This window comes from Saccopteryx leptura, chromosome 2 (assembly GCF_036850995.1).
Source record: "Saccopteryx leptura isolate mSacLep1 chromosome 2, mSacLep1_pri_phased_curated, whole genome shotgun sequence".
Taxonomy (NCBI): Eukaryota; Metazoa; Chordata; class Mammalia; order Chiroptera; family Emballonuridae; genus Saccopteryx; species Saccopteryx leptura.
The window spans coordinates 38,716,708-38,729,599 of record NC_089504.1 but is presented as its reverse complement, the minus strand read 5'-3'; the positions used below and the strand labels follow the sequence as shown (position 1 = coordinate 38,729,599).

The 12,892-nt window shown below is 49.1% G+C and overlaps 1 protein-coding gene across 1 annotated transcript; it reads right to left on the bottom strand.

Annotated features, from left to right (window-relative positions):
- Positions 1-10,690: 10,690 nt before the first annotated feature.
- Positions 10,691-12,648, bottom strand: CCL19 (C-C motif chemokine ligand 19). Its single transcript, XM_066365662.1, has 4 exons — positions 12,394-12,648; positions 11,555-11,681; positions 11,040-11,133; positions 10,691-10,950 (listed from the first exon to the last, which is right to left on the bottom strand). The coding sequence occupies exons 1-4, from the start codon at positions 12,512-12,514 to the stop codon at positions 10,930-10,932; spliced, it is 363 nt and encodes a 120-aa protein (XP_066221759.1). The 5' UTR covers positions 12,515-12,648; the 3' UTR covers positions 10,691-10,929.
- Positions 12,649-12,892: the final 244 nt, after the last annotated feature.

Here is a 12,892-nt window from a genome sequence, read left to right as displayed (position 1 = left end):
TCCCCATCTCTCCATCATCTAGCATGTATTACCAGTATCAGGAGGCCTCTTTCTTTTTGTGGTGTCCTGGGATGCCGTGAGGACAGTTCAGTCTGGCCTGCTGAGTTCATGAGTCCAGCTTCTAAGAATGAACTTTCATACAAGTTATAGAGATTAAACTCTTGCACACTCTAAATTTCTCTTTTTCATAGCTTGACTCAAACTCTTATCTGCAATAGACAACCAGTCTAGTGCCCAGCAAAACAAAGCCTCCTTAACCTAGAAGCAGTTTATTAAGTCTACCACTCAGGATGTCACCCTATTCCTCAGGTGGCTTTTCAACCTATTTCTCCCAAACAAGTACTCCTCTTTAGGAGAAAATATTGTGTGAATGTGTGCTTGTGTGCCCAATGTCTGCATGTAATCGTGTGTATGTATCTGTATGTGTCCTTGTGTTCATATGGTGATTATAAGCTTAAATATCTGTGCTGTGTCCTTGATGTATGTAAATGAACTGTGTGATTGCTAATATGACTGTGTATGTGTGTATGAGTATGGACATATATAGGAGGGTGAGGGTGTTGGTGCTTGTGTGTGTGCATGTGTTCTAGCTGTTCAATCCATCATTTTGTGGCTGCCAAGCTTACAGAGCCTGCAGGGGGCGTCCAGTGCGCAGGGAAAAGAGAATATGGGGTCCCTCTCAACCTGATGGGGCCTGCAGAGGGCGTCTGGTATATAAAGAAAACAGGATGTGTGGCTCTTGGCCTGTGGAAGGGGGGCTCTTGCCTGATTAATCTGGGCTGTGTTGTTCCAGAAAGGAGCTGGAAATATGCAAGAAATCAGATGAGTCAGCTCCTGAAAGTCCCTGATCCTGGAAAGGGGTCTGCTTCACACCCCATCCTTCTCCAGAAGTTCTTATATCGAGAGGTTTCTGGCCCCTCCAGAGGGGCAGAGCTTGGCCCTGCAGTCCCAGAGTGTGGGTAGAATACTGCAGGACTTCCGGAGGTGATGGGACATCAGAATGGGGGGAAGTCTTAAATAATAGCATACCTCCCTTTCCTGTCTCCTACCCCCTGGAGCTTGAAGTAAAGCCATTGCCAGGGTTTTCTGAATAACTCCGTCCTTTACTTTCTGCAATTTGGGCCACTCTGGATCCCCGGGTTCCTGGGTCTAGGCTGAGCTTGCTTGGGAGAAGTACAGGAGAGAAGGGCCCTTGAACCCAAAGCAGAAGGTGACTTCTGTGGCTAGAGATGAGATGAAGAGCCCTGGGGGCTAAGAGGGAAGGCAGGTCAGACTTCTTGGAGGAGGGAGCTCTGCAGAGCCTTTAATATGGGTGAGGCAGGAGGGAGGGGAGTCCAGGTAGAATGAATAGCAAGCACAGGCTCAGAGGAAAGATAGAGGTTCGTGATTAATCCCAGTGTGGGTGAGGCAGGAGAAGGGTAATTGGCGAAAGAGGCTATGTGTATGGTGCTAAGCCCTAGGGTACTTGGGGCACTTCCTGATGATGCCATGCCCAGTGGTCAAAGTTAATGGAAGACTCCTGTAGTTTACCATAATTAGGCAGAACCACCCTGGACTAGTATCCTTTGTGTGTGAAGGTTTGGGTTGCTTAGCAGGCGACCAACTGAAGTGCCTGTTGGCAGTAAAGGGAATGAATGAGTCATAGAGGAAGTGCAGTAAACAGAATTCTGGTATTCCTGTCCTCTGGCGTGCATGCCTTGTATAATCTTGCTTCAAAAGGATTTTTTTAAACTTTGATCTGTGAATATGATGGAATTAGGTTATTTCATGTGGCAAAAATGAAGAGATATTTCAGATATAATTAAATCTATAATCAGTTGACTCAGTTAGTCAAAAGGGAGATTACCCTGGGTGGGCCTGACCTAATCAGGTGAGCCCTTAAAAAAAGTGTCTAGAGATAAGAAATAAGAAGCAGCAGCAGATGCTTTCATGTTGACCTTGAATAAGCAAACTGTCATGTGGCGAGAGGGCCATGTAACAGGGAGTGGCAGACAGCTCTAGAAACTCAAGGCCTCAGTCTTGGAGCCACAACTGTCAACACCCAGTGAGTCTGGAAGAGGACTTCGAGGCTGAGATGAGGTTGCTGCAGCCCTGGCTGATACCTGAGCCCAGCCTGGTGAGACCTTGAGCAGAGGACCCAGTTAACATGTACCTGAACTCTTGACCCACAGAAAGTATGAGATGACAAATTTGGATTGTTTGAAGCTGCTAAATTTGTGGTAATTTGTTACACAGCAATAGAAAAATAACATAAGAATGAAGTAATAAAAGTTACTTAAGCCCCTGGACCAACTTCAGAACTACTGACCAGAGCTTTTATTCATACTTCCCGGTTATAAAATGGAGCTATTTCTTTAACTGACTCCTCTTTTACTTTGTCCTCCTTTATTCTATTCTTAATATAGGCTGTTACAGTCAGATTACCACTACTCACCAAGATATGGTTTACTTTTTTTCCTCCTGGCAGTCATTCAGTTGAAATTAAGCACGGCTGTGTGACCTACTTTGGCCAATTAACTGTGCAGAAACGGCATGTGTTATTTATTGATAGAAGCATTTGAGCAAAGGTTCTTCTTGCTGTCTTCACTGGCTGGAGCAATCATGGGAACATGTGTTGAGATGAAGGAGCATGCTGAAAGATCAAGATGGTCTGGAATGTTGAACCACCACATGGAGTACAGCTTGGTAAGCATGGGGAATAGAATTTTGTTGTGTTAACCCTCAGACTTGGATCTCATTTATTACTGTAGCATAACCCAGCCTATCCTGGCCAATCAGATGTGTTGTTGTTGGTTTTCAGGTGTTGTAGAATAAAGAGATAAAATAACAACAAAACTAGAAAAGAAATGGATGTTAGCCTGAGATTTTGGATTGTGCTCTGGGCTGAATTGTGTCTCCCCCTCAAATTCATAAGTTGACTGTATCCAGAGATAGGCTCTTTAAGAAGTAATTTAGGTTAAATGAGGTCATAAGGGTAGGGTCCTAATCTGATAGGACTGTGGTTTATAAGAATAGAAAGAGAGAGAGAGAGAGAAAGAGAGATAGAGATCATCTGACCAGGCAGTGGCGCAGTGGATAGAGCGTCGGACTGGGATGCAGAAGACCCGGGTTCGAGACCCCGAGGTCACCGGCTTGAGTGCGGGCTCATCTGGTTTGAGGAAAAGCCCACCAGCTTGAACCCAAGGTCGCTGGCTCCAGCAAGGGGTTACTCGGTCTGCTGAAGGTCCACGGTCAAGGCACATATGAGAAAGCAGTCAATGAACAACTAAGGTGTTGCAATGCGCAATGAAAAACTAATGATTGATGCTTCTCATCTCTCTCCATTCCTGTCTGTCTGTCCCTATCTATCCCTCTCTCTGACTCACTCTCTGTCTCTGTAAAAAATAAATAAATAAACAAAAATTTAAAAAAAAAAAAGAGAGAGAGATGTCATATGAGGACACAGTGAGAAGGCAGCTATCTGCATGATAGGAAGAGGGCTCTCCCCAGAAGCCAACCGTGTTGGCACCTTGATCTTGAACTTCTAACCTCCAGAACTTTAAGAAAATAAATTTCTGTTGTTTAATCCACCCAGTTTATGGTGTTTTATTATGGCAGCTCAGGCTGACTAAGCGGATGTGTTATTTGCTAAAGGCTCTAGTATCTTTTAGGGGAGGAGTGAACTTTTTTGGTCATATAAGCAAAAGTGGTATTTGTTAAGGCATATTCTTAAATTTTTAAGAAGTCTAGTGTCTGGGAAGAAGGGTGTATGTTGCTGTAGGATAGCCATGGGGTGAATGATAGAGATGTTATTTTTTTTCACTGCCCACAACCTTAACTAACCCCTTTCTATGGCCTGAGGAATTTCCTATTATATGAGTTTTAGTTACCAGTAGAACTTGCCTTCCATCACCCAACCCCTTAAGGATCACACACTAAATTTCCTAGCCATCTCTGCAGCTAGGACTTGGGAACATGCCTTAGGCTTAGTCAATGAGAAGCACCTTTCAAGGACCGTGAATAGGAAGCTAGTAGTGATACAAATGAGCAGGGTTAGTAGAAAATCCATTTTGGTGGTGGTAGGAGCAGTGGCAGAAGTGATGTCTGGTTTCCATGGGCAGCTAAGCTGTGATTCCAGAGGTGGAATCTGGTTGGTTGACCATCTAATATTTGAAGGGCTTGCGGTAACAGTACAAATGGAGGTCCACATACCATGTATCTAAATATTTAAAAGTTATAAATCAAGCTTTATAAAATAAAAATCTGTCAAATAAAAATCTCTCTCACTTCCTTGAAAAATGTACTTTCAAAACAACTTGAAGGCCAGGTTTAAGTTAATAATTCTTGGAATCTTTGCAGTTCCATGATGGAATAAGGTGGTAAGGGGGGAGCCAAGCTCCAATGCCCAACTTGTCCGCCTTCTCTTCCCACCACCTATTCTCACTATCCTCCATTCCATCACGCACCATGAGGGGCCTCGTGTGCCTGGTGTAGACACTGGAGTACAAGACCTCATACGTACAAACTCCTTTTATGTTACCTGGAAATAGTTACCTCTTGGCTGTTCTCTCGAGCTAGTAGTGTGTGTATCAGTGCCACAGTCTATCTTAGGAAGGACAGGTCTGAGGAAGAGATCTGCATGGATTCTGGAAGTTGCTTGGGGCCACTTGGGCGAGGAATTGTCTAGTTTACACTTCCTAAAATGTGGTCTAGAAGAAGAAACACAAGCTCCAGGTGAACATGCCTCCTTAGCCTTATGTACTCTTTGCTCCATGTCCACAGATTTGATTGGAGGAGGGCCAGAGCAGAGCTCTCTATAACATGGACTATAGGGCTGGGGTCTCAGTTGTCTGGATGTAAGGGTGGTACTGGCATTTGGCACCCCCTTCTGATGGTGCCACCATGCTGTCCTGGAGGGCTGTCTGGACTGTCCTAACCCTACTGCATGCTTTGCAAGTGGTTCTGGCTGACCAGGCTCCCTTATTCTTCCATTTTCTGTACCTTCCCAGGGTCTTTTCAATAGCTTACTTTTCTGTTTGAATCAGCTAGTGAGTTTCAGTGGCTTGCAAGTAAGAATTTCTTATTAATACATTTGTTTATTTGCCCCCCTTTTTTTGGCAGGGGGCATGACCCTATGTCACGGAAGCTCTGTGATTACTGAGAGCCGCACACTAACAGACACTCTGATTCTTAGGGTAGCCATGCCAGGAGGTGCCATTTACATAGATTACAGGGAAAATGGTGTCCCTGGTGTTGCACGATGATGCTGTCCTGCCTGATAGGCATGGCTGTTCCTGAGAGTGCTTGGATTTCCCAAGAGGGTTGGTGGCCTGTTAGTATTGGAGGGACCTTGACACGAAGGGGAGTCCCGTCACCAGTGGGAACACCAATAGATATTAGTATGTCCTGTCAGGGTTTCTGAATTAATGGAGGGCTTGAGTGTTGTGCCCCTGGTGGGAAGGGTGGCTTCCTTTTGGAGGAGGCTCCTTGAAATGATGGTCTGACAGTATGGGGTCAGTGGGGTGATTGGGGTTTTGATGATGTTGGGTTCAGATTCCCAGGGACCACATTTTGATATCTGGAGCTCTGGGGGACCTGGTTATCCCAGTAGGGCAGTGTCAAAGCTGCTGGGGATAAAGCCATCCCACTTTTGTGGCTTGGAGCCCAGGGAAGCTCATGTCTTCTGCCTCCCCATAGGAGCCACAGGGAAGACCTAAAGGTCCTAGGAACAGAAATGGGGCTGGAAGTCTGACTCCTGCATCTACTCTGATCCTCAGAATTTCTGCCCTAACCCTTGTCTTCCTCCCCTGTCCTGCCTATTCCTAACCCCTCAGGAGACAGAAATGGCCTTCAAAAGTGGGTCCTCCAGGAGTCTGCTCCTGCTCCTGTGGTCATCAGATTCTCTGAAGAGGTCCCACCAGGCTGGCTTAGCACTCCCCTGTGAGGCCTGCCCCTTTTAGAAGCCCTGCCACAGGACCCCTTGTCCTGCTCTACTCATACCCTCTGGATTCCAGCTCTGCCCGCTCCTTCATCCTTATTTTCACTGCAACATCACCAGGTCCTGGCCTCCGTTACTCCCAGAGAAAGGACATGAGAAGGTGGACATAGCTATAGCCTGATCTCTTCTCCACTGCTCCACTTGGTCTGGGAAGACCTCGGGAACCTGTGCTTACTTCCTCCCGGAGGCTCTGGGAAAGCCAGCTCCCCTTCTGCTGGAGGGGCCCAGGAGGCTGGGGGCCCTCCAGGGGGCATCTTTTTTTTTTTTTTTTTTGTATTTTTCTGAAGCTGGAAACGGGGAGAGACAGTCAGACAGACTCCGGCATGTGCCGGACCGGGATCCACCCAGCACACCCACCAGGGGGCGACGCTCTGCCCACCAGGGGGCGATGCTCTGCCCCTCCGGGGCGTCACTCTGTTGCGACCAGAGCCACTCCAGCACCTGGGGCAGAGGCCAAGGAGCCATCCCCAGCGCCCGGGCCATCTTTGGAGCCTCGCTGCGGGAGGGGAAGAGAGAAACAGAGAGGAAGGAGAGGGGGAGGGGTGGAGAAGCAGATGGGTGCCTCTCCTGTGTGCCCTGGCCGGGAATCGAACCCGGGACTTCTGCACGCCAGGCCGACGCTCTACCACTGAGCCAACCGGCCAGGGCCAGGGGGCATCTTTGTGTCTGGGTTCTGTTACTGGGGTTCTGCCTGAGGCCTTCAGCTTCTCTTATTTATTTTTTTCCCAGCTCTTCCTAATAAGCCAAGCCTTTCCACCCCAACTGGATATCACAATTCCCCAACCATCAGCCCTCAGCCCAAGTGCTACCTATCAGGCTACCCTGAGCTGCAATCACAGCTTTGCCATTCAGCTGAATGGACTTGGGAGGTCACTGTACCTCTTTGTGCCTCAATTTCCCCATACATAGAATGGGACTAGTGATTCCTACTTTTTAGGGTTGTTTGAGGATGCAATTTATCATGCACATAAAGGACTCAGTTTGGAGGCTGGCACATGGTTAATATCCCAAAATGATGGCTTTCCCTATTTCCCGTGGACTGCTTCCTCAAACCTGGTGCTGCTGTATCGATCCCCATTTTTACATAGAAAATGGGTCAGCCAAGAGAGGCAGCATGTGTAGTACAGATTCTGAAGCCAAACTGCCCAGCTAGGACCCTCACCTCTGCCACTTTACCAGCTGTCCAGTTTGGGTAAGTTACTGAACATCTGTATCCCAGTTTCCTTAGCTGCAACATACAAATGACAAGAGCACCAAAAGCAGAGCCCAGCACCTGTTAAGCACTAGTAGTGAATTAGCTGGTACTATAGAGCCATGTCCTTCCATGTGGGCAAAGTCTTAGGGGTCATCGAGAAAGTCCTCTGACTAGAGAAGTGCCTGCTTATTCTTACATAGGGGCTCTTGAAGGAAACTCCCTACTTGGGAGTCCTGCCCCTTTGTAAGACTATTTCCAAGGTTTTCTGAGTTTCCCGGAGATCAGAGGAGGGGGGCACGAGGGTGGGGGCTTACCAAGAAATTGAGCATGAGATGATGAAAATATGATCAAAACCTCATGGGGCTGGCTCTGACTGAACATGCAGGCAACACAGACAGCCTCACTGCCTTGAGAACTGGATGTGCTCCAGGTGTGGCTGGTAGAGGGGCATCGTGGGAAAGGCCATGTTCAGTTCTACTTTTTGTTAAGATGTTTACTGGGGCTTGTTCTATGCCAGCCCCAGTGCAGAGCAATGGAAATGGACAGGCCCAATTCCTTCTGCTGGGAACTCTATCAATAGATAGGACCGGGAGCTTTTTATCCACCTATGAAGCTGGGAGCTCCCTGAGCAGGGATGTCAGGTCCCTTCAGGAAGATGCTGGCTACTGGATAGAAAGGTATCACTCCGCTGCCGGCTTTACACCTGTAGCCGGTGCCCTGCACCCTAAAGAGGCAGGTGTCTATCTATAGGCAGGCAGTAAAATCCCCATATCCTGGGTAGTTCCTGGCCCACTAGAACTCAGGATAAATAAAAGACGCCACACTTAGTGAATTATAGTGAATTAGAAAGCAGGTTTGATTAGATGAAGTCTCAGTGCTGAAAATGTTTGAGTCAGGACAAGTCCCAAATTACTGGTCGCAGCCCTCATGTTTCTGGCAGGGGGATAAGGACATAAAACCAAGTGCCCAGCAGGGATTGGTGGCTGAGAATGAGAAGAAGAGGGAGAGAACCAGCTAGGAGGAAAGGCACTGGGTAGAGAAAAGGTGGGGAGGGCTTCATGCCTGGAGCAACCTGGCCTGAAGGAAGTCAGGGACTTTGGGGGTTTGCTCCCAGACTTCCTCAAAGTTTACCATTCACTTCACTAGCTCCTGGATTATTTTTTCTCTTCCTGAGCCTCAGCTTTCCTTATGTTCCTAGAGGGTGATCTGGGGACCCAGGAAATGGTGACATTTCTGAACATGTGTGATTTGGGGGAAGCCCGTTGACAGGGGTTATTAGCCTGAGACCCAAAGATTCATGAGTCAAGTCTTTGTTTTGAGGGACTCCTAAAAATTAAGCATCTCCCAATAGATGGGGGAACTAGATCGAGCCTCGAGAGGAGTAAGGAAAGATCTTGCCTAGAGTTGAACAATGAGGGCCAGAAGAAGGATCGCGGGATTGATGGCTGATCTCTGAGCTCAAGGCCTATTCATGTAACACACAGTGGCAGTGGCAGGGAAGTACTGTTCAGGGACCTCTGTTCTGGGAGCACCTTCTGCAGACCTCCCTCCTTCACCTCCCCTACTCTATCTGGGTGTTCTCCTGAGGGTCCAGAGGGATGATTTGTGTCTGCCTCTGGTAGGCTGACCTCTGCTTGGTTTCACTGGGAACTGAGGATTTGAGGTAATGTGCCTCCCTCACACCTATGCTTGTCCTCTGCCTGCTGGGGTGCAGGGCATAGAATCCAAATGTTATCCACAGCTGGGACCTTTGGAACTCTATGGCTGGCTGATTTGATGGATGGGTTAATGGATTGATGTGTGGGTGTATGGGAAGATGGATGGAGGTTTAATGGATGCAGGAACATTAGATGGATGGATGCATGGATGCATGAATGCATGAATGGATAGATAATTTTCCCAGGCAGCAGAGCCAAACTTCCCAGCCATAACAGTTGTTCTTGAAAACTATCTCCATCCCTCCTATTTCTTGTAACCCTAAGACCTGAGAAATCTGAGGCTTTGAACACCTGCTCTGGGAGCAGAGGGAGGAAGAAGCTGTGATGCTCTCAGCTCAGCAAGGAGGGGCTGGCACAGCCCCCTTACCACTTCTCCCCTTCTAAGCTGCCCGGGCCTGCACAGACCTGGTTTTGTTAACAGCTGAGTTATATCTGGTATAATGTTGGCCACTCTTGCCAGGTGAGATGATCAGTCTGGCATGCCAGCTCCCATTCAACCCCAGTGGCACAGACTTGCTTCTCCTAGCTGGACCTTAAAGACCATAGTTGGGAGGCTGGCCAGCTTCCACAGGGGATTTCCCAAGCACAAGAGGTTTTATCCTCTAAGACAGTGGTTCTTAGCCTGTGGGTCGCTACCCCGGTGGGGGTCGAATGACCAAAACACAGGGGTGGCTTGTCGCAACCCACAGGTTGAGAACCGCTGCTCTAAGAGCTGCCCCGGGTTTCTCTAAGAGTTAGAGGGCTTTTGTCTCCCAGAGCTGAAATTGCTTCCCTGTGAATCCCCTGGTCTAAGTGTTCCCTCAGCCCTGGAGCTCAAAGTGGGCTTCAGGGTGTGGCGGACTTCCTTCAGGCCAGATTGCTCCAGCTTCCCTGGCTGCTCCTCCTTCTACTCTCTGGGTCTTCTCCCATCTCTCACCCGTGGCTCGCAAGTCTCTCTGTCAGTATCCTGAGAACTGTGGCCCCTGATGGGGCTGGCCCTGGCCCTGACTGACTGAGTGAGAGAGGAGGGGTAACCTGGAGGTCAAAGTCTATATGGACAGATGAGCTCTCACCACTGGCTGCCAAGTCTTTCCTCACCTATTTATTCATTTTCTAGAGAAATATTTGTGTGACTGCCTTGTGCCAGGCAGTGTGCTGGACACCATGGAGACAGTGGAAACCAAATAGACCAGATCTCTATCCAGCAAGGCTGACAAACTAGTCATTATAACTCAGTATGATGGGTGCTATAAGGAGAGAGGGCTGGGGTCCCTGGGTGCTTGGGAGGGAGGGAGGGAGGCTCCCTAACCCAGCCTGGGGTCAGAAAATGCTTCCTGGAGGAACAGTCAGCCAGATGCAGATGGGAAGCTAAGCGGGCAGGACAGAGGAGTGTTCCAGACAGACTGGGACTGGTAGATGGGTACTTGACCCCCAGTCAGCAGAGCTAGGCCCCCTGTCACACCTCTATTTAGAGCTGGTTCTTGATAACTCCATTTCCCCCTGTGACACTTGATCCCTGAGACACCTGAATACCAGAACACCTGACTTGGAGAGCAGAGACTAGGAGGCATGTTTGGCCTGTTTGGGGAGCTGACTCAGGCTAACCCCTGTCAGGTTTAGTGTCACTGAATTGTGGAGTGTGACAGGGTTTTAAGGAGACAGGGAGTGGAGTCCTGATTATGGGAGCTTATCCTGAGAATACAGGGTGTTAAGTGGACATTGATGAGAAGGTTTCATAGGCTACAGAGTGGAAAATAGATCCTGCCATTCCATCTCCCCCTTCCTATCCTGGTCTTCCTGAACAGACAGCAAAGACAAATCTGTGGGTATCAGTGAACTTTTATTGGAAGCATTGCAGACTGGGTGTGGAGAAGCTGTGCTGCTGTCATACTCATCCTTGTTCACACTCACACTCACACTCCAGGCCCTGCCCAAGCTGGGGCAGGTCTGGTGCAGAGGACTGATGGTCTGGTTCTCTCATCTGGACCTCGGTTTTCCAGAGTGGCAGTGATTCACATCCCTTTACTCAGATACCCAGCTCCCTTGGAAGCTGTCATGGGCTAACTGCTCTGGTGCTTGCTCTGGAGAAGGAAGGAGAGGAAAGGTCACGCGCTAGGGTTTTGGGCAGAGGCTCAGAGGGACAAGGCAGGGCTGAGAAGGGCAGGCTTGCCTTGGTAGAGTTCCTCTGCAGTCTCCGGATGATGCGGTCCACCCAGGGCTGGTCTGGCGGTGCACAGAGCTGGCGACCTCTCAGTGTGGTGAACCTGGAGTCAGAGGTCAGGGGCCAGAGAGAATGGAGCCCTGGAACCCAGCTTACTGGCAGGGCCAGGTGTGAAGGGCAGAGGCTGAGGACCAGATCTGAAGACCTGTTTCAGGGACTTTCTTGAAGGGGTAGGGGGTTGACAAAGAGAAGAGAGGTAAGAAAGTGGGGGTAGCCCTGGGTGGGTGGGTCAGTGGATAAAGCATCAACCTGGCGTGCTATAGGTCACAGGTTCGACCCCTAGTCAGGGCACATATGAGAAGCAATCAATGAATGCACAACTAAATTGAACAATTCAGTGAAACAACACGTTATGCTTCTCTGTTTCTGTCTTCCTCTCTCTCTCAAAATCAATGGAAAAGAAAAAAGAAAGTGGGGGGTAAATGGGGAAAATGAGGCTTGATGCACTGCTCCCCACAACTCACACAACGGCAGGCATTCTGCAGCCATCCTTCACAAAGAGGAATCGAAAGGATCGCACGATATTCCTAGGGATAGGGTGCAGGGTCACAGACAGGCAGCAGTCCTCTGCGTCGTTAGCACCACCCTGAGCTGGCGTGGGGACAGGCAAAAGAAGGTAGTGTTAGAGCATAGGGACCCTGAGGAGGGGAGACCACAGCCCCAGCTGAGATTCAGGACACCTGTGTGTGTGTGGAGGCAGCGAGACCTGATATTTAGCCAGTATGCATCAATAAGGCCCTCTTGGTTGCTAAATATATTGAAATACTTTTAAGCTGTTTGGTAAACAACCACTGTTTTAAGCTCCCAAATGCCTTTCTGCTGCCTCAGAGAGCCCCAACCTCTCTCCCATGGCTTCTCAATTTACCCAAAATGAAGAGTTAATGCTGATCACAGCACTGAATTGATGGGAGATGGGTGAGTGTGGGTTAGCAGGAGGCTGGGTTAGAAGACCTATGAATTGTTAAATATTTTGACTATTAGTCCTGCCTCAGTGTCTCTCGTTCTCCCCACCTTAAGCAAATATATATTGTGTTCTCCTTCTGCCTGGGAAACTGAGGCAGCAGGAAATAGAGCCCTCAGAAAAATGGGCAGCCAGAGACCCTAAGATACACCAAGAGACAGATACACGTTGGAATTCAGCGGCCCAGGTATACCCACACTCACAGGCGTACACACAGGGCACAGGCACCCGCAGGTCCACTGAGCCCTGCATACCTCACTTGCAGTGTTCTGTGTGGCCAGTGCCAAGCAGTCTGAGATCTAGACATCCCTCTTCTTCCCCCAAGCCTCCCCTCAGCCTTACCCGGGGAGGTCCACAGAATCAGCAGGCTGATGGCTAGGAGTGCAGCTGGGTGGGATGCCATGGAGGGTGAACGGAGGCCGGCCGACAGTGAGAGTGTGTGTGCGGATGAGTCTCTGAGCATCTGCAGGAGGTTGTATGAGGCTACAATTTGGCTGGGAGTGGAAATGTCACCAGTGTCCTCAGGGTAGATGAGGGGGCCTGGGAATGTGAGTGTGGAAGCCTGTCTGAGGCTGTGACTGCTGACTGCCCCTATTTATGTCCCAGAACTTTGACTATCACTGCTGAGAAATTCCCCACATTTGTTGTGTGGATTGCCTTTTGTCCCTCCCCCCCCCCCCCCCCCCCCGTCTTTCTGGGAACCTAACTCTGCCCACCCTCTTCCTCAGTTAGCATTTCACACTGTTGCTTTCCTTGGCTTTAGCTCCAAAAAATCAGCAGTGTATGTAGCCAAGATCTTGGGCCAGCTCCTTTGAGAGGGCCTGCAGTATCATCTCATTGC